The following is a 27,393-nucleotide window of genomic DNA, read 5'->3' as shown; positions in this document are numbered from 1 at the left end:
CGGATGTGTCTGCCTCTGAGCTCAGGGCTGCTGGACACCCCCTGCCCGCCCGCCCACCCACCCCACCCCGCCCCCCCACCCCACCCCGCCCCGCCCCGCCCCGCCCGCCCCGCCTGCTTCTTCTTCCGAGTCTTTCTTCCCTTTCTTCCCATCCTTCTCCCTCCCCTCGGCCCCCCCTGAGCCCAGCCCGTTTCCCGCCCCCGGTCCGGACGGGGAGCATCGCAGCACCCGGCATGCCCCGCGCGCCCCGCCCCGCCCCGCCTCCCCAGCGGCCCCTCCCCCCCAGCGGCCCCTCCAGGCGACCCAGGGCGGGCACGCGCGGCAAGGCGGGGCCTGGCAGACCCTCCCTGCGCGCGCCACCTTCTGGGAGCCGTAGTTCCTGCGCGCGCACCTCCCCGCCGCTCGCCCCGCGAACGAACCGGTTCCACGCGCGGACCCGGAAACGTGTTTGGAGTGGGGGAGGGGCGCGCGCGTTTTCCCTCCGCCGGGGCGGGGCAGGCGGGGCTCCTCCTCTTCCCCGTCACGGCCCCGCACCGCCTCTCCCGCTCCGCCTCCGCGGGGCGAGCTGGGCGCGCCTGTGCCTTTAAGCCCGGCCGGACGCCTGGCGCACGGCGCCTGCGCGAAGGGGCCGTGACCTCGCTGCCTGTCGGCGCCGCCGGTGACTCGCGGGGCGCCCCCAGCCCCCTCTTTCCCCCCGCCCCGGCGGCAGCGCCAGGCTCCGGCCCTGCTGCCGGGACAGCGGCGGCGCGGGCGTTGCTGTAGCGACACCCCCCAACCCCACCCCTCCCCCGCCGGGGCGATGGAGGGGACGGCGGAGAGGGGCAGCGGGCCCGGCGCGGAGGGCCCGGCGGGGGTGATCACGGAGATCCGGGCGCCAGGCCCGCGGCCGCTGCGGCTGCTGGAGTGGAAGGTGTCGGTGGGGACGGCGGTGCAGATCGGGTCGGTGCTGGCGCTGTGCGCCCCGCTGCCACCCGCCCCGCGCCCCCCCGCCAGTCCCGGCTCCGCCGCTGCCGCCGCTCCGCCGCCTCCCGCCGCCAGCGGCGCCAGCACCCGGCCGGCTCAGCAGCGGGCCGGCCCCGAGCGCAAGCTGAAGGCGGAGCGGCCCGGTGTGGTGCGGGAGCTGTGTGCGCGGCCCGGACAGGTCATCGCGCCCGGGTGAGTGCGGGGGCGGGCAGCCCGGGGAACGGGACCCGGCACGCGGGTTTCGCTCTTCTGCTGTGGAGGGGCCGGGCCGGGCTGGGCCCTGCTCGCCCTGCGGGGCCTCTGGCTGGAGGGCGGCCTGCGCCTGGGTGCCCGCCGGGAACGTGCCGCCGGCGCTCGTCGTCCCCTCCCGGCCGCTCCCCACTCAGCCCCACGCCACGGCGGGCGTTAGTGAGGCGGTGTGTCACGGCAGCCCCGTCCCGTCCCCCAGCTTCGCTCCCGGCCCCCCCCACCCCTCCGCGGCGGCTGGCGTGGGCCCGGCAGCCTGTCCCTGCTGGCGGGGGTCCCGTCCCCACAGGGCTGCCCCGGCCGGGGTGCGGGCCCCAGCCGGCCCGGGAAGGACGGGGCGAGGAGGAGGAGGAGGGGGAGGGCGGGAGGTGCAAGCGATCGTGCTCTAGTCCCTTGTTCCAGAGCTGAGCCCTTTGCCATGAGCTCGGCCTCGGGGCTGAGCATCCCTTTCGCCTATTTCGGGGTTCTCTGAAAACTGCTCTTACTGGCCAAACTGCTCGGAAATACTTTTTTTAATTTTAGTTTGGCAGTTCGCTTTTAGGTCGGTGCAAAACTCGAGTAGCAGAGGGATCATTTCCTGCTGCTTAAGAGGAATTTTAATGGGAATCAGCGCTGCGGCAAGATGTTTTTGAATTACTAGGTACCATACATATAATACTGGCAGCATAAATGCTCTTAATACTGTAGGTGTTTTAAGGTATAAGGCTTCTCAAATATAAATAAGACTGTGTAATTTGAACTTTCAGAAGAGCAAGGGATTAAATGAGACACATTTTCCACAGTTTAACAGTGGCTATGTCTTGATAAGACTGGATGTTTGTCGGTTTTTAAATTCTTAAATGGCTAATAGTTAGTTAGGGCCTCTCAGATTTCTAGGTTAAATTGGGCTAATAGTTTGCTACGCTGTACTTCAAGCAGATTTTTTTTCCTCGACAGGAAACCATTGAAACATGCTACTTCCTCTGTTTTATGACAGCAAGTTATTTTCTTTTATTGCAGTTCTCTTGATTTTTTGGGTGGGTGCAGCCAGGCCTAAACTTTCTTGATTGAAAATCGCCAGTATATGCAAAACATCTGTGTATGGGGGTGCTCTCAAAGGTTCAGGAAAAAAACAATCTGATTCTTTTATCAGACCGTAATATAAGGTGGTGCAGAGGAGATACAAGCTGTGTTTTTCTTGCTACGGAGAGTATTATTCTTTCTGAGATAAGACTGTGGCTTTCCTTTTGTGCCACATCAGCATTGTGCTATTGCATCTGTTGCAATGTGGACAATCTTTTAATATCTGATTTAGAACAAAGGTACCATAAATGATAGGGTGGACTAAAACCATCTTAAAAATACAGACTAAAATTTTAAAACACCACACACGTGATGAAATTCATCCTGATAGTGCTGAATAGAAATAGAGATCAAGTTATCTTGTTGTCGTTTTATTATGTTAGTGAAGCACTTGGGACGAAAACCAAAACAAAAAAGATTTTAAATGGTAAATGTAACTATATAAAACATGCTAGGTCTAATGTAGCAGCATTTTAGGTTTCGCTTTGCTCATTTAGGACTTGAATGGACCAATTTTTATACAATGCTTTTATTGGATCTGTCTAGACTTGATTCACTTGATTACAATTAGCAAGTCCTTGTTTTGAGACAATTAGAAAATAAATACTGTTCTTTATTATTATTGTTCTCAGCTTCTAAAACATTTGTCTCTTATACTGCTAGAAGTTAGTTCTTAATATTGGCCATTGCTAGATGTTATGCTTCTGGAATTCTGACTTTTCAGCATGCATTCTCTGTTACGTGCTGTAGTGGTATTTACTTGGTGGATGCAAAAGAAAAGTTTAAGCAAAGAGGTAGAAGCAGCATGACCTAAGGGTAGTCGAGCTGGTCAGCAGTTGGAGATATAACTGCATTTCTTTGGTCACTTGAAAGTTTTTTTTGGTGAGGTTTTAATCTCTTGCCTGTGGCTTCCCATTCTGTGGAAGGGAAATAAAACCTTTCACTACCTATCAGCAATATTTAAATATATGTTAGGGTTGTGCAATGTTTACCTACCTTAATCATACCTGTATTTTATGTAGCTGAAATTTATTAAGCATCTCCAGAAGATACACTTTTTTGTTTAATCCAAACTATCCAGGGTGGTAGGTGCCATTTGCTGCCTCCAGAAAAGTGGGTTTGGTTAGTTTAGCCCTGAATTCTCTATAAGCCAGAGATATGTGCAAATATTTGTCAGGCACTTAAACACTGTAGAAATACTGTTTCTATTCCAAATATTTTTCATTAGAACCTGAGAACACAACTTGATTAAACCTTTTTATTTGAGGTTAAATAATGTGACTGGCGAAGTTTTTTTCTATGTCAATTTGGTCATCGTTATTTCTGAAAACAATGACATCTTTTAGCACAAGTCTCTCTCTTAAGAAGATACATTTCTAACTTTCTGTTATTTTTTTTCTCTTATATCAGGCACGAGATGAAATATTTTGGCACATGAAAGTAATTTTCCACATATATAGCACTTAATTTTCTTGTGGTTTGATTACCTGCTTTTTGGTGTTGACAGTGGCATAAACCATCCACAGGGGAGAGGATGGTATGGGGTGGGGGTGACAGCCCGAGGTGGGCAGGAGGTGGCTTTTGCCTCTACTAGCAGAGGTAGGTTTGCATTAAATGTCAAACTAGGACTCGAGAGAGGAAGGTGTTTGACCTGTTAGGACTGTAAATAGCAGGGATGGCAGCAAGCAGTTAATGAAAGGTCTTTGATGTTAATGAAGCATAATTTCTATGGGTGGCAGGAGCAACAAATAGAATGTCAAAAACTGCTGCACTGCTCTGTGTATTATTCATGCTAGTTACCCATCAAGGTTAGTTGTTCTGAAGCTACTACAGGTATGTCAGAATTCTGAGTTGGGTCGGTACCTTGTTCTAGGTGAATATTTACATCAGTGTTTCTAATATGAAATGATTGTCCCCTTTCAGGCCCTACTGATGATAGGCTACTGAAAGTCTTTTGTTTGGTTCACATTAGTAGAGTCTTCCAAAATATTTATTACCGGTGCATTTCAGCTTTGGTAACTTTGTGTCTTACTACATAGCTTTAATAGCTAAAACTTGTGGTGTTCTACAGAACATAAAGTATGAGTGTTTTAATAAAAATTAAACCTATTTGGATTCTAGTGAAGTAAAACTTGTATTATTCTTTTTGGAGAAGATAGCAGGGAAGAGGTGGGAACTTGTTCTCAAACACTGTAGGTTTTTATGTGGTGTTAATTGGCATTTTTATATCAAAAACTTGATTATCTATTTTTAAAATGTCTTCCTTTACTCATCTAATGTCACAGGGCCTCAAGGCCTAGCTTACCACCCAAGATGAGGACACTTAACCCTGGACCCCAACACCTTTCATGTTACAGTCTTCAAGGGGAATAAAATGCTGATGAATTGCAGTTTATTTTGAATTGATGACACTTGTAATAAACTACAGGGAAAACAACTTGCTGTTTCAGTTAGACAGAAATGTTTTCATAATACCCTGTCAATTAGAGTCTACAAAAAAACCTCCTTGCCAACCACTGAGGATTGTTGAATAACACTTAACAATCCCAGCTTACTACGTCTGTCATCTAATTCCTTTTTGTCCTTGGATTCATTCCACTGGGGTTTTTTCATATAGTAAACTTTGGTATGCATCTTTCTGGCCTGTTTCCTGTGTGTCTTCCCCCCCTTCCCATCGTATATTGTGATACTAAGGAAGCTTGCTTTTTAATGCATGTCTTGTGTTTGCTTGAATTTGATATTGGAAAATACCAGAGTTCTAAATGAGGCTTCTCCATCCTTCATTGCCTTCTTTTTTTCCTCTTCCTAGTTCTCTGGCACCTAACAAGTTGGGAGCTCACACTATAGCTAATAGGACTGAATGGTAGAGTACAAAGTCTCTTTTCTTTACGTGACCATCTATTTTCACAAAACCTGTAGGCCCTTTTGTGTCTAAGAGAATCAAGTTGCTCAGTCAGGTTTGACTGAAAATGGGCATCAGGCTTGGAAGTTACCAGTGGTTATGGCTGTAGCAGCCTTGTGTCTGCAGGTCTTCTCAGTGCAGCTTCCTGAGGCTGTGGTTTCGTGATTGCTTCAGGCTAATACAGGAGCTGGCTGGAAAGGATGTTCACACTTCTGTGTGCCTCCAGCTTGCAGCGAGTTGGCTGTTGGAAATCATGTAGCTAAAGATGGCTTGGTCTCTCTTTTCTTTCATTTCTATCCTTCCTGCCTAAGCTCCTGTGAAATGGTCCATGCTGGTCAATTCCCTTGTTTTGCTCAGTTGATGCAACAGGAGTGTAGTGTATGGAAAGGGAGGGCAGTTTATGCTTTCAGCAGCCGCATGTACTTAGGTCAGATCAAAGTGGTTGTGTAAATGCTGTTGGAGTCATTAAGGGGGCAAATGACATGTTGACACCAGGAAATATTATTAGTGAGATTGTGTATGTCCCATATGGCATTTTGGCTGGTAGTCTTTAGCAACATGTTACTTTTATCCCAAAGAAGTTTCTCCCAAACCAGGGGATTTTTCTGATCTCAGAGTTCTTACTGTAAGTTGCTTGTCATACTTGACCTCAAGGACTTTGCCACTGTATGTGAGCGTATGCAGAATCCCACAGGCCAGCAGACAGAGTGAGATAGCTCATGGGACTATTTTCTGCATCCCATTGCAGAACTACAAGCTGGTTATAGCGCTCTCCAAAAAATGTGTATGTTTGCAGATGTCTGTGCTGGAAATGGATTTTGCTTTTACCCAGTTTTTTGGGACTGGAATAGGCTGCCCAGAGAGGCTGTGGAGTCTCCTTCCCTGGAGACATTCACAATCCGCCTGGATGCGTTCCTGTGCCCCCTGCACTGCGTGTCCCTGCACAAGCAGGGGGGTTGGACAAGATGATCTCCAGAGCTCCCTTCCAACCCCTACCATTCTGTGATTCTGTAAATTGTAGTGGATTTTTATTTAATTGCTGTGTAGTTTCTTTAATGTATTTTTGAGGTTTACTTCAATACTAGAGGCGTTTAGAAAACCACAAGGCAAACATGCATGTTATTTCTTTTCTGAAACTGCTGCATGGTTTTCTTTAATTGTAAAATAAATTCTTTTCTGATGAGAAAATATATAAACAAAAATTCTGACTGGAGGACTAGAATGAGATCTTTAATTTTTGTGCTGCACAATACCTAGCCCTTTGAGGTGGAAGCAATTGGAAAAGTTTGAGGAAGGAAGAGAGAGACAAGAATTTTGCTTTGAATTGTCTTAAAAGTCTATCTTGACTTAAGAGGCTTTCTTCCTTTAGAGAAATCTTAGTAGTACAACTCGCATGCCTGCCTGAACCTTTCTGATTTGATGACTGTGTTTGGTGTTAACTCAAGGGCTGACCCTAGTAGGGTTCCCAGCTGTTTGGATTTTCAAAGTCAGTCTTGCCTAGTGGAAGACTCCCCTTAGGTGATTTGATAACCCAATGTTGGAACTCACTAAATAAAACTGAATATGGGATGATGGTATTGCAAATTCTAAAATATTAGCAAAATGATATAAAAATATTTCCAGTTGGGACTTTCTAGTCTGAAGGTTCAGGAAAGGGCTACCAGCCTTTCATTTTGGGATATCTTTCTGAGAATAATAGAGAATTGCAACATTGCAAGTTGTCACTCATAAAAATATTCTTATGAATATCTGTTTTGTGTAGTTTAAATTGTTAATTAAAGGTTAATCTAAGGTCTTCTAGCACATGTGGATAGTTGAATTTGCAGCAGTTGCCTCTTAAAGTATATAGGGAAGCATAAAATGACTTCCTGGAAAGCATTACAGGTTACGGTTCAAAGATCTTGATTATACATTTTGTCTAGGTTTTGTTTTGCTGAACCTAGACCTATGGAATTGGAAATCTCACCTTTGGACTATAGGGGAAAGGTAGATACTGTCACTAACAGGATAGACTTACTGGTCTTCAAAAGACTTTGGAGGATGGAAAAGTTCCCCCATCTTTGGTGTGGGCAAGAAAGTGCTGCCATATTTAATGTGTACTGTGAAACTCAGGTGAGAATTTCTCAGCATATTTTGAGCACAACAGTGCTTAACAACCATGTGTTTTCCTTCAGAATCTATATCCCTACTTCTAGTGAAGAAATGCTGCTTGTCTGAAAGGATGAACCATTGCTTCCAGTCAGTAGAAACTACTACTGTTGGCCTCAGACTAGCCTGTTGATGAAAAGGAATTAGCCAGGGTGAAATACACATGCCATTTGTGAGAGCATGCTGTATATTTTCTCATGTTTTCTGAAACAGTGGTCCTACTGGAAAAAAGAAAGGGGAAAAAAAGCCAGTATAAAAACCTATTTTCAAAACAAAGAGCAAAGGCTTTGTGCTCTTTCCAGTGCAACGGGAAGGGAGTTTCTCTTTAGTCGTCTGATGGGACTGAAGTGATTTAGTTTTCGGGTAACCAGGCTGATGCTGGATGATCTATACAATATATCATTCATCAGAACCCTCTAGATCCAGAAGGACTTTTCTACTTTATGCGTTACTAGGTAAAAGGTGGTATCATGTAGATTATGCCTTACAAACACATCAGCTTTTTATAGTATGTTTTTTTTAAGGAAAGTATGGGATATTGCCAGGCTGCTGCTTCACTAATAATATAAAAAAAAAAGCCTTTCTACAAATGTTTTCAGAAACTGTAGAGTAAGGCATTGACTTAAACATTTAGAGTAGAACTGAATAATACCCATTTGTTTGCATTGTAGTGCTTCCTAGTTTAAAAATGACATCTAAAACGTTGCAGCATTTGGCTGGTGTTTAAAGCAAAAGGCCTCTGTCCAAGCTTAGTGGAGTGAACTGGGTGAATCCCCACTTACAGGAGAGAGGGTGGGTGAGCAGTTCTAGCCAAGGCAGGCATCCACTGCTAAACAAGAAGGGAACTTAATTAACTTTCTGGGTAACTTTACAGCTGTTTATTATACTTTCCCTTTATGTGCTGAGCAGCTTTCTAAACTGTTGCGCTGTGCTTTTGGAGTGTGTGTTGGGGTTCCTGTTGGGTGTCCCAACAGCATGTGATGTCATGTGGCTGTTACCAAATATGGAGCTGCTGCTCCTTGGTTTGAAAACCGCTGCCTAACGTAGAATGGTCTTGTTCACAATTGTTTTTAAGGGTGTTAAGAGTTATTAAATTTTCCTATGTAAGTGTGTTCATTTGGTGTAACAGCAAGTCCCAGAGGAAAACATGCAGAAGGTAGTGTCAAGATAAGTTTGCCACAGTATCCAAAAAGGGAAAGAAGGGGAGGAAGCTGTTAGACTTGAGGATTCTGCACCCTGTGGTAGGCCTCTTCCCATTTTATTCATTGTTTGGAAATAACAGACAAAGGACTGCGGTTGCTTAAGTATCTTGTTCTAATGGAGCAGGTGGTGAAATGTTTGGAGAAGGTGTAGTTGTTCCTTGTTGAGAGATGCACCTATCTAAGGCAGAGGGGGAGAGATCACAGGACTCTCAGATTTCTTATGCCCAGGAAGAAGCAAAAAGCATATATATAGCTTTGCTGCTAGCTGTGTGTGTGTTTCAAACTGTCTCTTTCTCAGTCACCTTTCTCTGCTTTGGTGTCCAGGCTGTTTTGGTGTTCATCTGTTGCTGTTTCTCTAGATGCCTGCAGGTGCAGAAGGCAAACTGAATCTGTTCAGGTAATCACAGGTGATCTTGGCTGGGTGTAGGAGAAATACAGTGGTAAATTGGTGTGAGATAAGGGGAAATTATGCACCTTTACGTGAAGGAGAGGTGGGGAATTTGAGAAGGTATACACTGGAAAAGAACAAAAAGGAGTCAGATGGGATTAGTCCAAGACTGTTGTCACCTGGCTCTGCCGCAGTTCAGCTGTGGTTACCGTTCCTTAGTAACTGATGTGAAAGTTGAAGTGTGGCTTGAAAACTGCAGTTTTAGGTTAATTATTGTTCTGTCAATTAGTGGGATATACAGTCACCACTCTGCCACTTCAACTTTCTGGATAAATGCCAGTTAGGTTGGCAGAGTTCATCATAAATATGTATGTGTGCCGTGTGTTGATTTGAGTGACTTAGAATTTCGATCCTGTGGTCAGATGTATATAACTGAACCAATGAACTTGTCTTGAAGTGTATATGCTAAAAAGCTACACTTAGTGGCTTAGAAAAATGGATCTTGGGATAATGTAAGCTTTGTAAAAATCTTTCCTTAGAAAGCTGCAAGTAGATTATCGTAGGAGCTGTACCATGCCTCATTCTTCCCTTGCCAGCTTTTCTTTGAGTGAAGTAGTTTCTTTTTTTTTTTTAAACCTGTATCACTTATTGCTTTTGCCCTGTGATTCTTATACAAGCAGGTGCTGATGGCAGTGGATTCATGAAATGCTGAGAGGGGAAATCATAAAAAATGAAACACCTTCTTTAGTGTAACAATGAAAATCCTGGGTATTCATATTGAAACCACAGGTACGGTTCAGTTTTTTAAATTTGGACACATTCTTAAAGCTACTATGTTTTAACTATTTCAGAACATCTTTTATACCCTGCATAATTCTTACTTTTCTAAGACGCTTTATGTGGTAGAAGGAAGCTCGCTATGATATGTGTTATGTTTCCAGCTGTGACTGGCATTAATTAGACTATTGCTGATATGTTTGTATTTAGAATTTGCAAATACTTCTTAGAGATGCTGTGAGTACTTTGAAGTCCTATGGGACTCTTCCCATAACGTTTTTATGGTTGGTGTAAAATTCTAATATTAAATGTAGTCAAGGAATCAAAGGACATGCGTTCACTTTGATTTTACTGTTACTGCTTCAAGTGATAGTCATCTCTTCAGTTAAGAAAATTTAACCTGTGTGTGAACACAAAAAATAATTTTACAATCCTTCCGGCCTGCACTGTTAGATGCAGTTCCTCAAGTCTCAGCTGGACTTGTGCTGCAACTATTTGGGAAGTGCTGCATGACTGCTAACACTGCAGTCGGGGATAGGTGGCAACAGAAACACAAATGCATAGAACAGCAATGTCAATAGTTGATAGTAATGACTGGGGGGATGGATGGATGGACTACAGAACCTTTTGGTGCTTCAGTGAATTACTGAGATGTGACAGCCTGTTTTCTTCTGTTATTGTTAGAAGTACCAGAAACAAGTTAGAAAGATGTGAGCTCTTAACTCTGTACTTTTGAATTCATTCTGTAGGAATGTCATTGTTTTGAGGGGGTTTTATGTGAAAATATGGCGAAGTATATACTTTACCTTTTTTAAAAAAAGTAGTTTTAAATTCTTCTAAATAAGATTTTAGTTAAAAATGTTCTAAATAGAAAACCATTCTAAATCGTCTTTGAAATATTTACTAGATTTTATGTAAAGGGCACTGCAAACTGTTTTTCTTTTTTTCGTACTTTTTTTAATTGTACATTAACTTTTAACAGTGGTTTTTAGAAACATAGAATCATAGAATTGTTAAGGTTAGAAAAGACCCTTAAGATCATCGAATCCAACTGCTAACCTAACACTGCTGAGTCTACCACTAAACCATATCCTCAAGCACGACATCTGCCCTTCTTTTAAATACCTTCAGGGATAAGACTCCACCACCTCCATGGGCAGCCTGTTCCAATGTCTGACAACCCTTTTGGTGAAGTTTTTCCTAATATCCAACCTAAACTTCCCCTGGCGCAGCTTGAGAGTATTTCCTCTCATCCTATTGCTTGTTACTAGGGAAAAGAGACCGATCCCTGCCTCGCTACAACCTCCTTTCAGGTAGTTGTAGAGAGCGATAAGGTCTCCCCTCAGCCTCCTCTTCTCCAGATTAAACAACCCCAGCTCCCTCAGCCGCTGCTCAAAATGTAAGAAGCTGCCCATAGATGTGTGCATGGAAGGTAGGAGGGGATTACTTCCTTCCCTGTAATGCCGAACTGTTCTCCAGAAATAAATGGAAGTGCTTCTTAAAGGCTTGCAAATCAGGGAAATAGACTTAGTTCATGCTTAAGATGTCTTTTGGATTATAAATAAAATCCAGAAACTCTGGGCCTAAGTTTCTCTTGGCATTCATAAGCTATGTCTAAAACTGAACAGATCTTGCCTGAAAAGAAGAAAACTTACTTCAGCTTTTCTGTTCTAAAATGTTTTGAAGTTCGCACACATTTTTAACTCATAGTTATGAATAGTTTTTGCTTAACAGGAGGGAAAAAATTTCAAGATCCATGATTTCCCCATTAGCTTTGCAGGGTTGAGGTGATGCCTTGAAGTGTAGACTATGCTTTCTATGAGCTACTGCTTGCAACAGTTGTTATATAGTTATGATTACAAATGTGTCTTTACCCTGATGTCTGCATCATGCTAGGATAGGGCATGTTCTTTGGTGGGGGTTGTTTGGTTTTTTGGGTTTTATCACAATGGCTGACTTAGTTGGGTGAGGCCTTTTGTGCCTCACAGATACTGAAATACAGCCTTCTCTGCTTCCCTGTCCTTGAGTGTAAGTCAAGTGGCTTCTGTAGAGAACTGATGAGACAAGTTTCTTGCAGCATCTGGAAGAGGCTGTAGGCCATTGGTTGCCTGTAGCAGCACAGGCCATGTGTACTTGTCATCCTTGGTATGGTTAATCAGTTATTGAAGGACTCTCTCTGCTTCTTCACAGATACTGATGAGAGTTAAATACATACAATGGTTAAACATGTAAGGATTTACTTACTCTTACATGGTGTTTTCAAGGTGATTAAGGCTTTGAAAAATCCTTCTGTAAAGCTGGAGTCCTTTGTAACAGAGGCTGTGGTTTGATATAAATTGGGCTTGAGGGCTCTTTGTAGTGGTTCTAAATGCTGCAGCCACATACCACAAAATGTTGTTCTGATACAAGCTAACAAATGTCAGTGTTTCACAAATTTGAGTAAATTAAACTGTAGAAGCAAGCTTTAAGTTGAATCAGACTTCATCTGTCTGCCATTCTAGTCTTATGAGAACTAAAAGATTGTGTACTTGTGTTTGTTCTAGATCAGTTGGTTGATTCAGTAGTTCGTATTAATAATCATTGATCTGAGATGTGTTCACCTGGTATTTTCATCCCTAGACAATTTGCCAATAACACTCTCTTAAACATGTTGCGGAACCTGGAGGGGGCTTTTGTTCACCTGTACACTAGAATCTCATTTTGCTGCATTAGTATGGTTTTATATCTTCTAATTGCAAGGACATATGGCACCAGATTGAGAACAGCAGCTTTAAGAGATAAGAACAGTTTAATAATTGAAGTAAAATAGAATAGTAATTATAACAAAAGACTGTACAAAGCAAGTGATGCACAATGCAATTGCTCACCACCTGCCAAATAATGCCCAGCCAGTCCCCAAGCAGTGTTCCCCTGGCCAGCTTTCCCCCAGCTTTATATGCTGAGCATGACATCATATGGTATGGAATATCCCTTTGGCCAGTTGCGGTCAGCTGTCCCGGCTGTGCCCCCTCCCAGATTCTTGGGCACCTCCAGCCTTCTCAGTCGGCAAAGCATGAGAAGCTGAAAAGTCCTTGACTTAGTGTAAGTGCTGCTCAGCAACAACTAAAACATCAGTGTGTTATCAACATTATTCTTATCCTAAATCCAAAACACAGCACTATACCAGCTACAGTGAAGAGAATTAACTCTATCCCAGCCAAAACCAGGGCAGTCCCAAACTGATCTGAGGAAACCCAGCAGTCTCTTGGCTTTTGACAGATACCCATGAGATACAAGTGAGTGCAGGGCAGTAGCTTCATCTTGTAAATTTTTTTCTATTTTCCCATTCACACATTTGGAAAATTGCACTGTATTTTCTATGCTAGTGCATGGTTCCTTGAAACAGACTGTGTTAAGTTAATAAATAAAACTTATGCCTCTATGGCATGGAGATGTTCAAGCTAGTCTTGAACAGATAAGTAAGATAAATGCTAATGAAGTGGCCTGGTTACTGTGGGGAGAAAATATGTGTTGTTGAAACTGCCCAGGTCTTACCTCTGTTTGTAGAAACATTTGCACTATTGATCTTTTCCCATCAGTCACTTGCTGGACTCCTATATCAGCTGCTTTAGCTCTCTAAACCCAGCAGCAAACCCGGATAGGGCTGGTCAATTCTTCTAGCTCCCAAGGTACTGAAATAGTCCTTTCCGGAAGTGCCAAAGGAGGTGGTGGGCTTTCAGAGGAATATGAGGGTGGGGGGAAAAACACCCCAGTAAGCCATTGCCTTTCTTTGGCAGCAAGCTATTGGAGCAGTTGACTCGAAGTGGAGCCAAGCTGTAATGGAAGGCCATGGCTAACGTACACTCAATTACACCGGTTCTGAATAACTGAGATAACCTATCTGTTACCCTGTTATGCTGGGTGCCCTTAAGGTACAACTCTGCGTGGTTTTCTTCAGTAAAGCTATCTCATGGTCATTGCTCCTGTCGTCCTGTAACTCCTACACTTGCTGCCATCATTCTTTGCTGCTGGAAGCGTTAGATCATGCTGCAAAAAAACCCAACAACCAACAGATTTTGAAAATAATAAAACCTTTAGGGGATTCCTTTTTGTTTGTAGTGAGTTCACTTCAGTGATACAGTTAACTGGTTGCTACAGCTGAGGAGTAGCAAATTGTAGCATAGGTACGAGAACTGTATGTGGTGGCTTTCTCAGGGTAATTAACCTACCAGGAACCACAGCCATGGTTGTGCTTGATACAAAGTTCTTACATTTGGACTCGGTGCTAATGACCAGGCCTTAGAATTAGCAAAGGCGTTGACTTCCTCTGTTAATAAAAGCAAAATGCTTGTACTGGATTTCATGAAAGCTTTCCTATTTCCCCCCTGACCCCCATGCTGCTGATTGAAAGCAGATATCGTTAAAAGACTTGTTTTAGAAACAGTCAAAATGTGTAAGTGTGGAAGTGCTGGGAGAACAGTGATGGGCTTATGGTCATCTGCATCCTGAGACCACTAGTAAATGTCTATCCCTATCCATGATTGTTGCAACAACATTAAAATTTTGATATAATGGCACACCTAGTTATCTGTTTCTTATTTACAAGCACATCTGGAAACAATGTCAATAAGATCCTAGAGTAGGTTTCCTTGTTTACTTGTTCAAGTTTCACTTAAATCCAATTGTATTTTGTTACTTAAAAGGAACCATGTGGGCAGTTTGCTGTCCTATTGCAGTCCTTTGGCTCTCAGGGTAGGTATTGGAATGATCTACCCCCTCCACAGCCACCCCCCAAAACACTTGCACCTTTCACAGCCCAACAGCTCTTCCCCAGTGCCTGGGTCACTTGCATAGTTGTCACAGTTTGTAAAACTGGAAAAAGATTTTGCATCTTTTGAGGCAATTTTCCTTGGAATGTTACTGTTGAAGTAGCCGATGAGCTCAGCTTATTACCAAGTGGTCGTGGAGAAGTTTGGGGAGAAATAGGAAGATGCTGATAATGCTGCCAGCAGTAGAGTGTATTGTAATTATTCAGATCTGGGGCGAGGGAGGGAATCTCTCTAGAAGTGGAGTAAACAGTGGATCTGTTCTTTAAGTGTTCTTCTTCACTCATGACCTGGAGAAGAGAACAAGCAGAAACCTGAACCCCTATTTGGTACATGCAGCCATTTAAAAATAAGCATGCACACTTTACTTCAGCTCGCTTTTGTCTGATAATTGTCTTGGAACTTGGCCATTACCTTTTGAAAATCCCACCCTTCAATAGTAAAAGGAGTGTTTCCAGTTCTGAAATTCACAAAAGTAATTTTACTTGTGTTCCATACTTGTTCTTCCACAGTATATTCATTTTTTAGTAATTAAAGCATGAGTGCTAAAATTTAGGTGCGTAGAATATTTAAGCATGCTTAATTCTTTCTGCAGCATTAAGTAGTATGTGGGTTGTTTGGGTTTTTCTCTTGGGAGAAGTCTGCTTAAGACCCTGACAGTTGTACTTGAAACTTGATCAACGTGGTTGATCCACTGCTCTGTCCCCCACGCAGGAAAGACGTTTTTTCTTGTATTTAAGTGGAGCTTCCTGTGTTCCGACTTGTGCCCATTGCACCTTGTCCTGTCATTGGGCACTATTGAAAAGAGCCTAGTCTCATCATCCTGACACCCACCCTTTAGATATTTATAGGTATTTATGAAACTCCACCATAGTCTTTTCTCTGGGCTAAACAACCCCAAGTGTTTCAGCCTCTAGTCCCCTGATCATCTTTGTAGCTCTCTGCTGGACTTGCTCAGGCAGTTCCCTCTCCTTATTAAACTGGGGGGCCCATAACTGGACACAGTACTCCAGGTGTGGCCTCAAATTAACAATAATTAACAATATTGATTAATAATTTAAACTAATTTTCTTGTGAGAATCTCTGTTAAAATCAAAAGGATAAGATGATGTGTACTTGTATGTGAACAGAAACTCTTGAATGGCTTAATTTGAATCATACCTCAGGGCATGAGTATACCAGCTCCTCCTGTCACGTTCCTGGAGTGTGATGTTACCTTGGATGCAAAGTAGAGAATGTCTGAAGATATTTTGGCTTCAGAAGACTTTTTTTCTGAACTACCGAAAACCAATAAATTGGGGTAAAAACTCAATCACTGTAAACTGTTATGCCTGTTTCTGTAGATTGTGTCATGAGTTGTTTTTTTGCATTTTAGGTGTCTGTAATTTCAGGTTCATACACTGAACACAGGTTGGAGATGAGCAATTCTGACATGGTCCTTAGTGTGAGCTGGTAGCCTAAACAGAAGGAACTTAGCAATGAATCAAGGTAGAAGATAGCAAGACAGACATATTGTCAAAGGGAGGGGGGGGAAGAGTGAAATGAAGTAACGCAAACATAGGGTGATTAAGAGGAGAACTAAATAAAGCAATGAATTACCCATAGTCAAGAGCCACAAAAATAGCTTCTCTTGTGCAGTTCTTGTACAAAACTGAGACTATTTGTTTTCTGTGAAATACATACTGTGTTTAAAAAAGGAGATCTAAAATGCTTGTATAGGGTGAGGAGGTATAATTTCAAGCAGATGATGACTGCCAGTGAGAATAGAATAGACCTGCAGTTTTGTAAATGGGCTTACTGGTAGTATGATGGCTTGTGAAGACTTTAAATAAATCTCACCTGTATTTAGTTTTTTGCTTTCAAAGACAAAAAAATCCTCAGCATGGGTGTCAGCTGCAGTTTTGTTAGTAGAGTGATCAGTCTTCTAGTCATTGAGAACTGGAAGTAGGCAGTTGCAGGCATCATTTGGAAAGTGGATTTTCTTTTGGAATTCCCAAATGCTTAATAGTCAAATATATGAATGAGAGATTTGAGCATGCAAAACAGTTTCTCCTGATGCTGTCTGCTTATTGCAATAAAGATTTGAAGCCAAAGAGAAAACACGACAAGCAGCTTATGATTTTGGTTGTTTTTACTTGCTTGACTCTTATTTTTGTAAAATACTAGAGAGGCGCTGCAGCTCATGGTCAGAGTTGGAGAAATCTTGTAGTAGCTGAACTATATCTACTTATGAGATTTTTTAAAAAAGCTGAGTCTGAAAGATCAGCTCCTTCAATTGTATTGAAGAAAATGGGAGAAGTCTCTTGTAATGACTGTTCAAGTAATTGAGAGAAAAGAAATTATATTTTCAAGACCCTGAATTTTGAGAACTGAATTTGAACAAAGGAGTGCTGCTGTGGATGATTCAGCTGAAAAGCAGACTGCTTTCTAAGCAGTTTGCAATAGTAAACATAGTACTCCTTCATTTCAAGCTCTAATTTCTGGTTTGTTTTAGCTCTTGTTTGGAAGAAAGAAAAAAATATCCTTTTGCATGTCTTTAGTTTAAAATGTGGCAAATCAAGGCTTAAGGATCAAAAATTAAAATATTTTTGTGAGAAGACTAAAGGCTGCTTCAGTCTTCATATGTTTCTGCTATGACACAAGAAAGTAATAAACTAAGATGAAATCAGTACAGAACCCATCCCCTGTACTTGGCACTGGGGTGGCTGCACCTCAAATACTGTGTTCAGTTTTGGACCCCTCACTAGAAGAAGGATGTTGGACATGCTCCAGCAACTCAGAGAAGGGCAACAAAGCTGGTGAAGGGTCTGGAGAGCAGGTCTTATGAGGAGCGGCTGAGGGAGCTGGGGTTGTTTAGCCTGGAGAAGAGGAGGCTGAGGGGAGACCTTATCGCTCTCTACAACTACCTGAAAGGAGGTTGTAGTGAGGTGGGTGTTGGTCTCTTCTCCCCCATAGGAAGCAATAGGACAAGAGGAAATGGCCTGAAGTTGCACCAGGGGAAGCTTAGCTTAGATATTAGTAAATATTTTTTCAGTGAAAGTGTTGCGAAGCACTGGAACAGGCTGCCCAGGGAAGTGGTTGAGTCAACATCCCTGGAGGTATTAATTACTGTGTAGCTCTAGCATATTAATGGGGAGCTGTATCTAATTGAATGTAAACTGTTTCTGGACAAATAATGCTTGTTCTGTTAATGCACTGACCTTCTTTGCTAAACTAAGGTTAGAAACTGACATTAATATATGCTTTGACTTTTAAAGGTGTGAAATTGAATAATTTGAATACTTAGTTGGTGTCTTTTTTCCCCATGTTGGGGCAAAAGCATATATTTTAAGGGGCTGGCACTTAAATCACAATCAGAAATTATTATTTAAATTCTTTCAATCTGCAGTCATTAATCTAAGTGTCTGAAATCAACCTGCAATAAATGGAATGACTACATCTTTTTTAGGGGCATCTTGGTGAGACTGGAAGGATGCAGCCATCCTGTTGTTATGAAAGGCTTGTGTGCAGAATGTGGCCAGGACTTGACTCAGTAAGTATTCTCAACTCTTCTATCCCCTCCTTGCTTGTGTTTAGGGATCCTATCTCTTCCTTTTCTCATTTACTTCTTTGATTCTCTGTTTTGAGTCTTAGTAGAGTCATACCTATAAGGGCAGCTGAGAAGCTGCAGATATTAGTAGGGAGGAAGAACAGTAATTCATACTGGCTAACATAAGTAGGTCTACTTAGAGTGCTCCTATAAGGAAAGTTCAGAGGGAGTTTCTTCTGAAAGTTAAATTTCAGCATAAAGCACTCTTTCACATTTGCTTTAAAAGAAGTGTATATAAATATGTAGAGAGAGATTCGTACATTAAATTGTTGCTTAGAGTGGACTGAATATATTCTTGATCACATTAACAGTGTAATCGTTTAATAAAGTATATTTCTTTACTGAAAAATTGCTGCTTGTAGGCAGGAATTGGTGTTCCTTGTGAGTAAAACCAACCTGTGAGGGTGCTAGAGCAGTGGAACAGGCTGCCCAGGGAGATTGTGCGGCCTCCTTCCCTGGAGACATTAAAAACCTGCCTGGACATGTTCCTGTGCCCCATTCTCTAGGTGTGCCTGCTCAAGCAGGGGGCTTGGACAAGATGATCTCCAGGGGTCCCTTCCAACCTAGACCGTTCTGTGAAATAGGCAGGATCTGTGCCGCTGTTGCAAAGTGTCTTCATTTACTTCTGCTGTTTACACAAGGCACTTGTTTTGTCACCCTGAAATTTTCAAATATATGCCCTCTTGCTCCTTATGTGTCACTGTAGTCCCAGATACATTGTTTAGAACTATATTTCCTTTTAGCCATTACAGGGATTTGTAACTAGGAATATGGGTGAATAAGATGCCACATGGGTACTTGAGTTACACTTCACGCTACAAATTTGACTTAACTGTGCTCGCTCTCTTTCTGTGGAGATAAATGTGGGGCAGTTTACTACCTTAGGTAGAAAATGTAAAGAGCATGCACACAGACATAAATTCTCATCACAACATATCCCACTTTGCTTTTTATGTACTCACAACTGAGGTTGAGAGTTGTAAGGTGTGTCAACAGTGACTTAATAAACCTGAGAGTTTTATCTGTACAGGTATAAATAGCTGTGAGGTAATATGTCTCATTCATGCGACCTTGCTTCATTTGTACTGTGTCTGAATGGAGCTAGCTTGTCTCTAGTGCTTTCAATTTAAGACTTCAGAACTGTTTTCTATTTGTTTGTGAAATGTTCTGCCATGGAACTAAAGGAATTCAAGCCTTAGGCCAAAAAGAAAGCAAATTCAAAAGATGATTGTATTTCTCTCTTGCGCTCTCTCATTACTAATAGTTGGTAAATAGAATGTTTTTTATGCATATCAAATGACTAATTCAACAGCTGTTTTTCCAAAATGGACTGCATAGTAGCCTGGATTTTAGAAATGAATGTTGCATGCTCATTTCATTTGGAAGGAAATACTTTGGTTTCATTTTAATTCATAGTCATTATTAAGAATTATTTTGTGAGCATTATCTTATAAACCAGCGCAAGTGGACTGAATATTGAAAATGTTATGCAGTATGTAGCCCAGTCAATGGTTGGATATAACTTTTCATTAGAAGTTGGCTGTTAATATTTTGTAAACAAGTATTATTTGGCAAAACAGACCTAACAAAGTTAGGATATTAATGAATATGGCCTTGCATGCCCTGAATGAATACTTGATTTGAGGTCCATTAAAAATCTAGGTAAACTCAGGGTATGCAATGAATTAAGTTTTCTCAGTTAATACTCCTCTACTTCAGATAATCTCTTCATTTTATGCAAAATGGCTTACACATCTGGAAGAATGTGTAAGGTCTGCTGAGCCTACATCAGAAAGCAATTCAAAAGCATCAATACTTGAAGAAAAGCAAGTACAGCCAGTCTACAGCCAGCTTGTTGGGTGTTAGTTGGTGGTACATCCTTTCTGTTAAACAATTCTTAAGTTCATTCAACAAATGGTCTGAAAACAGTTAATCTTCTATAAAGGCTCATTTAAAATACCTTTCTGTGTTATATGTAAGAGGTGTTCTGATCTCTGAAGCAAAGGATGCAAGATGCTAAAATGTGCATATAAGTTTTGGACCAAATGAAATACCTCTTTCGTTTCTGGGTATCGGTGCTTCCAAACACTACGGTAAAATAAAAGCATATCTGTGATTTTGTCGGCCTTAACACAGCTCAGCAACATTTTTCTCCTCGGGAGCTTGCTTGTCATGAAGTGAAAACTGGGTGAAGTTTAACTCTGGCTGTAGATCTGATACCAAATCTTGTCCTTGGTAGGACAGGTACTTGGGAGAATTAAACGATTTGCATGTGTCGCATAGGACAAAACTTGTACAGTAGCATCTTTTTTATGTTGGTGAACCATAAATAGTGTCTTTAAAATTAGATATCTGAGTTCCCAACAAATTGATCTGTGTAAGCTGGAAGCTAGTGATACTGATGCTGTGTGGGGCGACTTCGTCAGTTTTCAAGGTTTTGTACTCGTGTGTGTACACATACTCATTCTCTCAATATGATATGTACCTGTATGTATCAATATTTATCTGTATATACATGCATCTATATATCATATGGATTTTTACATAAGTAAGACTGTATGTGTGTGTATTATACACATAAATAAAATACAGGTACACACATGTAGTACCTTGTTATGTTTGTGCTGAAGGGAAAAGAGTAACTTCGCCTATCCTTTGGCTTAAATTTCCTTCATAGTCTGGCTTGGAGAAAAGTAGATAATTGCATGGGGAATGATTGCAAAAAAAAAAAAAAGGAAGTTTTAAACTTGAATGGTTTGGTAGTTATACTTAGTTTATAGCCATTTTCTAATGCCAATCAGTAAATAGATGTCTGTTTCATCTTAGTCAATTTTCATTAAATAATTATATGGAAGCATAACTAATTATAGTGACTTTGCAAGTTTTTTATGGTGAGCTCCTTCGATCTCTCTATCCACTTTGTTGAGTAACTTGCATTAACAAGAATTCGAAGGAGTGTATTAGTCAAAATAGCTCTTTTTTAATCATAGTGGTTTTGGTGGTGACTAGTTTGTTACTACAGATTTGTTCAACTTCTCACTAAACTATTACTCTCTTTTGGTGCTTTTCCCTGCATGATTAGGATACGAAGCAAGAATGGAAAGCAGAATGTGCCACTATCCACAGCAACTGTGTCTATGGTTCACAGTGTCCCAGAACTGAAAGTCAGCTCTGAGGTAAGTACTGTCATGCTTGCTTTATTCATACCTTTCACCGTAGCTCTATAGTTCAGAAGCTTAACTACAGGAGTTTCTTCAATGTTGTATCTACGTCGTACAGCAAGTCTGGCTTCCCTTTGAAGAAGAATTTGATGTTGAATGTCTGTAGCCCATGGTTATGGTTTGTTTACCCTAATGCAGATTGATTGTTATCAGATTTTGTAGTGGTGTTAGAGCTGTGCACTGAAAACATGGCACTTCTGTGACAGCAGCCTGAAAGTTTCCTACTTTAATGTTTTTGTCTCTAAGAATGAGCACTTTATGTAAAGTTCAGATTCCACTAGCTGAAATGTGTTCAAAGCTTGCAGTGTCTTTGAAACCTAGTTTCACCCTTCACCTTGAAATTGGTGCTGCTAGATATAGTAAACCTAGTTTGTTTGCAGCTGACCTGTGTGCTAAATTTATTTCATTATGTTTCAGATATTGCATTCAGCTGGGTTACATTCTATTTGTCTTCCTTACCAACTTGATCTTTTTTTACCTTTTTATGTTGCTGCTCGGTGCGGTTTTTTTTGGTAACTCCTCAACGAACACCAATGAGAAGAAACGTGAAGCTATAAGCAGCTAGAAGTGTCCTCATGTTTTAGAGGGCAATTTGCACTTGACTCCTACTTCTCCATAATGGTCCACTTAACTTTGCTTTTAAGTTAGCTGTCTTGTGAGTGACGTTACAGCTTGCTATCAGAAGTGGTTAAAGTGAACACAGAGCTTAATGTGGTACTTTGAAAGTTCATAAATGTGCACAAGAGAAAGTTAACTTCAACTCAGATTTACTGGAGTATGAGGTCTTTGATACCAGTGCCCACATAGAACTACGTAATCTAACTATTTATGTCTGAAGCCATATATGCTTTAAGCTTAGGTTGACAGTTAAAAATTTCTGTCATTAGCAGCTTCAGCTTTATACTCAGCCTTGTGTTGTCAGCTGTATTGTATCTAATTGATACAAAATTGCTGAATGTAGCAGCCAAAGTTTTCGAACTTACCAATGAGCTTGTCCTTTGTGTACCCCAAAGCTACTGCTGTTTCTACTCAAGGCTCTTGGCCTTAAATTACCTTGGTGGTTACTTATTTATTACATTAGGAAGTTGGAAGTTGTTGTGTTGCTTTATTAATTCTAAGAGTTCCTAGTGTCACAAAGATCTGAGAGTAGACTTTGGGAATATTTTTTTTCCTGTAGAAAAAATTGTTGACAAAGCTGTCATCACTACAGTTATGCTGAAACATCATTTCTTATTCAGTTAGTTTGTAGCAGAACTTCCCAAGATTACAATACACAAATGGCAGTAATCCTAATTTGCTTCTTCTAAGCTTAGTTGTGAATATTTTTGTTACAGCAAGCTGAGCAGCTAGGAAGAGAAGATCAACAGCGACTACATCGAAATCGAAAGCTGGTGCTCATGGTAGATTTGGACCAGACGTTAATCCATACTACAGAACAGCACTGCCAACAAATGTCTAATAAGGTAAGTATTTGGTGTTAACTTTCAAGCCAAAGTAGCAGGAATATTTCTAATAACATTTAAATTACAGTTCTTAAAGAAAATATTCTGTGGTTAGATAAAATTGTAGTTGAAGAACTACCGAAAATGAGAAACAAGCCTTCTGAAAATATTCCTTTTTTTCTCTACATTTAAATTGACACTTTTTCTTCCATTTATGCTTTCCTGCACTTCTCCATTCCAGTAACTTTAAGTGAGAAGTTTCAGGTAGCTATTTTTAATCTCTGCTTTCCTTCCTCTACAATTCACAAGCTGAGTATTCAGTAATGAGACTTGTTCCCCTCCAAGTCTGAAGCAGATATAATGAATTACTGTTCAAAGTCCTATGTTAGTACATCTGTCATTCCATAAATACATCTAGTGATTTTTTCCTTTGGTTTTGTTTCTTTTGTGGGAGTTTGGGTGTTGCTGTTTAATTTCTTCATGAAACACTTGTTGAACTGATAGGGACTATTAGCATATAATATTTCCAATTTGGAAACTTAAAAACAGGAAGCACATTAGAATGTGTCTACAGTGTCTCGTACAGGAGGATGCAAATTCAAACTCCAGTGTCATGCAAACTGCAGTTGCTTAGTTCCTCTTGCCATTCTCTCGTGCCCAGTAGGTTCAGCATGTGTTCACACCTGCTAGCAAAAAACAAGCTGTGAATATACTTTGCAATTGAGAGGAAGGGGAACAGTGAATATTCAGCTTGAAGATTAAAAAAACCTTGTGTATTTGAAAGGCTATGTCTTCATCTGTATAAATGCATGGTTTGAAGAAACCTTTAAAATCTTTAAAAGATTTTGAGATAATTTTTAACTGGGATCTTTGTCTGCAAACTTCCTTCCTGGATTGCTATCTGATGGTATGTTTCCATAGACATAATATTTTTCCATTCAACAGAGTCTTTCTCTGAGCTCAATGTGTACTGAAACTCATCTGAGTGAAGTTCACTGAGTAGTACTGATTGGAGTGGGATCCTGAACTTTGAGAGATTTCTCAAGTTGCTTTTCTCAGGCTGGTTTCCCATAAGTAAAGATTTGAATGACAGTTACCTTGATCATAAACTTTTCAACAGTGCAGCTTCCTACATTTGAAAACCTTAGTGTTGGACTGCCTGGCACAGAGAGAAAATGTGCTTTGGATTTTATTCATCTACGTAACCTTTGTGGTTGAAACTTGCTTTAGCCTAGTCAGACTGAATAAAGGTAGTGGAAGTGACGAAAGAGGACATTTCTGGAATGCTGTCATTTTTGTTTAGTATTTTGATAATATAAAACATGCTTTTTCTTCCAGGGAATATTTCACTTCCAGTTAGGTCGAGGTGAGCCTATGCTGCATACTCGTTTGCGTCCTCATTGTAAGGAATTCCTGGAAAAAATTGCCAAGCTGTATGAATTACATGTGTTTACTTTTGGCAGCAGACTATATGCACATACAATTGCAGGTGAGTAGTATGTTGTTTTATGTAATCGGCCATCATAATCATAAAGTTAATATAACTCATTTTCTTTCTGTGGTTGTTTTCAAGTATTCTTTGTTTAGGGCAAAAACACTTCCTAAGTGGTCCTGTAAGCAGAATTCTTGGCTTATTTACAAGGCGGTTCCTGCATGGCCTGTAACTCTAGAAATAATCCTTTTTTCCCCATCAGAAGTGTGCTTTTTTTGCTTCCCTGATGGTTAGAGAATCAGATTGTGGCATTTCAACTAGCTCCTTCCTATTGAATTAAGTAAGAAATTATGCTAATGGGCTTTAAAAATGATCTGCAACATCACTTGTCTTAGAAATCTAAAGCAACAGTTCCAGAAAAACATTAAATTATCTCCTCCTCCTGTTTCCCTTCACCAAAGGAAGTTTGGCAGCTATAGATCAATTTACAGCAGTTCTGTTTGCATCCTGGAGCTGAGATGCGCTTATTTGAGGAAAAGCACAGATCTAGCAATATTTTCACATACTCTTTTCAGGAACTTTAGAAATATTTTCTCCTAGTAACTGAAGACTTGCATTTAAATTTTAGCAATAATAGTCTATGGTGGGGGTCACTGGCTGAAATATTTTCTTTTTTCTATTAAGCATGAAAGAAACCTGATGCAAGCATATGGGTTGAATTCACATTAGGAGTGTGACAGTGTGTTTAAAATGTAAAATTGGCTTTCACCGCATCTTGAGTCTTCCTTGACAGAAGAGTATTTTCACCTCAGACTTTCCTTTGTTAAATCTGTCAGACTAAGACCATATAATTAAGTGTTTTAGGCTATGACTCTGCATGTCAGACTGTCCTTGCCGCTATTCTGTGTCTCCTATGTTTTTTAAGTTGTCTTTCACATCTGCTTTTTTTGTGTCATGTTGCCACGTGTGCCTTGAGCAATGATCCCACTTCTTGGCAAGAAAGCAAGATTCCAAAATAGTTAGAGAGCTAAGCTCTAGAACAGTTTGGAAAAGAATTCTGTAATTAGAGAATTCTTTATGCATGTTAAATAAGCTACAGAAGATGCTTGTAACAACAAATGTAAGAGAATTCTGTAATTGGAAAGCTATACCTATTTGTGGTCTCCAAGTAATTCTCCATGAAAGAAAGTTCAGGAAAGGCATGTCCTGTCCTGCCCATCCAAGGAAACGTTCCTGCATTACTCAATATGTATTTGCTTAGTTGTTTGAAGAATCTTCAAACAACTTCTCCCAAGTTACTAGTGATAGAACAAGAAGGAATGGCTTCAAGCTGTGTCAGGGGAGGTTTAGATTGGATATTAGGAGAAATTTCTTTACTAAAAGAGTGGTCAGGCATTGGAAGAGGCTGCCCAGAGAGGTGGTGGAGTCACCATGCCTGGAGGTGTTCAAAAAACATGTTGATGTGGCATTTGGGGACATGGCTTAGGAGGCCTGGTGGTGTTGGGTTGATGGTTGGGCTTGATGATCCTAGAGGTCTTTTCCAACTTTTATGATTCTATGATTCCTGAAGCTTTGTCAGCCTCACTGTTGCATTTTACGTTGTGTACTGCTAATGCATTAATACTTTTGTACCTTGTTGTCCTTCTTGGAGCGTGGTTATTTCTTGTGCAGCAAAAGGGGAATGGTTTTCTTATACACTAGATCTAAATACCTGGTAGTAAGAAAGCAGGTGGGCAATCTTCCTTGCTTGGATCTATGTGCCAAAATCTGCGTGTCACCTAAGGTCAGAAGATGCTTCAGAGCAAGGGAGAAGAGTGAGTTGCAGAGGTAGTTAACTAATGCTTCCCCAATGATTGATCTTCTCTAAACATGTGATTTGGTCCTGTGTTTGCTCATTTTAATCTCTGAGCTAAAATTTGGATTGCCCTGCAGTCTCCATGCTGGTACAGACTGATACTTACAATGTGACAGGCCTTTTTGTGAGCATTACACTTGAGCTGCTCCATTTGTTCCACAAAGTAAATAGCTACCAAATAAGCAAATCAGGGTATTGCTGCTTCCTGACATCCCCAGACTTCTGGATTTTTTGCCTGAAGCTGTCTGACCTCTTCAGAGGCATTCAAACTACAAGTGGATTACTTGTACAGTGATGATGGTTACAGTTTCAGCTGAAATAGGTTGGTATGGAGAAACAGTTGATACAGCCTTTGGTCCACAAGATATAACTGAGATGCAGTAACAGAAATATGTAGCTAATACAGATAGAGAACACTTGATGGCAGTGTTGGTTAAATGATTTCTCAAGGAGAGCTGTCAGTCTGGTATTTTATGCGACATCAAGGAAGGTCTTGTAATAAAACGCCAGGAATCTTTTTCACAAGCAAGAGGTTGTTTTCTTAGGTTCGCCATATACATCCTATGCGCCTTTGAAATCTGAACTCTTGAGCTGCTCCTTCCATGTCCTGGAAGGCTTTTTCCTCATTTTGCAAACCCATGACATCTTGTCAGTCCTTTTTTTCTCATTCCAGCTGACTCCCATCAGCTGTTACATGGGATTAGCTGATATTTGTAAGCACCGTTTGTCTGCTGAAGTCATTTATCCTAAACACTTTCTTAGTCTGACACATTTACAAAGTAGTATCTTGTTTATGATGATGAGTTTTGAATTTTATAATCCAGAGTTTCCTATATTATTTCTCTTCTAAACAATTTTTTGGACCAATTGTTACTTAATTTTTTTCCTACTCGGCATAAGAGAAGTTCAGTGTGTTTAATACTGAAGTCAGCTTGAATGCTGGTTTTAAAAGACAATGCCACTGTGAATTTTGAGTTCAGAGGCCACTAGGCAACAGTAACGCAATGTGAAATCACTCTTAAGATTTATAGTGGAATTTAGAAAGTAGGACTAAGTTGAGGGCATTCATAGGTATGGTTTGTTACAGCAAGTATATTACAGTATGTGTTTCCATAAATATTTGACAGAATATATTTGTATATATAATCACCAGTGTCTGAAGGTCTCCAATGCTACTGAAAGGTTGGGTCAACAGCTCCTTTCCAGGTTCTAAAGTAGGACCTGAAGTAGAACTGGAGGGGACCTGATTCTTCAGCAATTTAATTTCAGATTTATTTTTAAAAGGATTTATTCAAATTCATGTTGGATCCTGCTGTTATATCACTTCTACTAGGAGTTGCTATTTAACTCAATAGGTCTTC

General features: G+C 41.1%; 1 protein-coding gene across 4 annotated transcripts in view; it reads left to right on the top strand.

Annotated features, from left to right (window-relative positions):
• The first annotated feature begins 637 nt into the window (after window positions 1–637).
• CTDP1 (CTD phosphatase subunit 1) overlaps window positions 638–27,393 on the top strand; it is a 120,860-nt gene continuing 94,104 nt past the window's right edge. For 2 of the 4 annotated variants that reach the window (XM_075083863.1, XM_075083866.1), the window contains exons 1-5: window positions 661–1,155; window positions 17,942–18,025; window positions 21,165–21,258; window positions 22,638–22,766; window positions 24,084–24,234. In XM_075083863.1, coding sequence (XP_074939964.1) covers window positions 800–1,155; window positions 17,942–18,025; window positions 21,165–21,258; window positions 22,638–22,766; window positions 24,084–24,234 — 814 coding nt within the window. In that variant the 5' untranslated portion in view covers window positions 661–799. Of the gene's footprint in view, window positions 1,156–9,590; window positions 9,701–17,941; window positions 18,026–21,164; window positions 21,259–22,637; window positions 22,767–24,083; window positions 24,235–27,393 lie in introns of those variants that run through there. The other 2 variants (XM_075083865.1, XM_075083864.1) reach the window with 2 other exon arrangements.

The sequence above is a fragment of the Phalacrocorax aristotelis genome, chromosome 2, assembly GCF_949628215.1.
Source record: "Phalacrocorax aristotelis chromosome 2, bGulAri2.1, whole genome shotgun sequence".
In the NCBI taxonomy this organism is placed as follows: domain Eukaryota; kingdom Metazoa; phylum Chordata; class Aves; order Suliformes; family Phalacrocoracidae; genus Phalacrocorax; species Phalacrocorax aristotelis.
The sequence above is the reverse complement of the archived record's forward strand: the minus strand, read 5'-3'. Positions and strand labels throughout refer to the sequence as shown.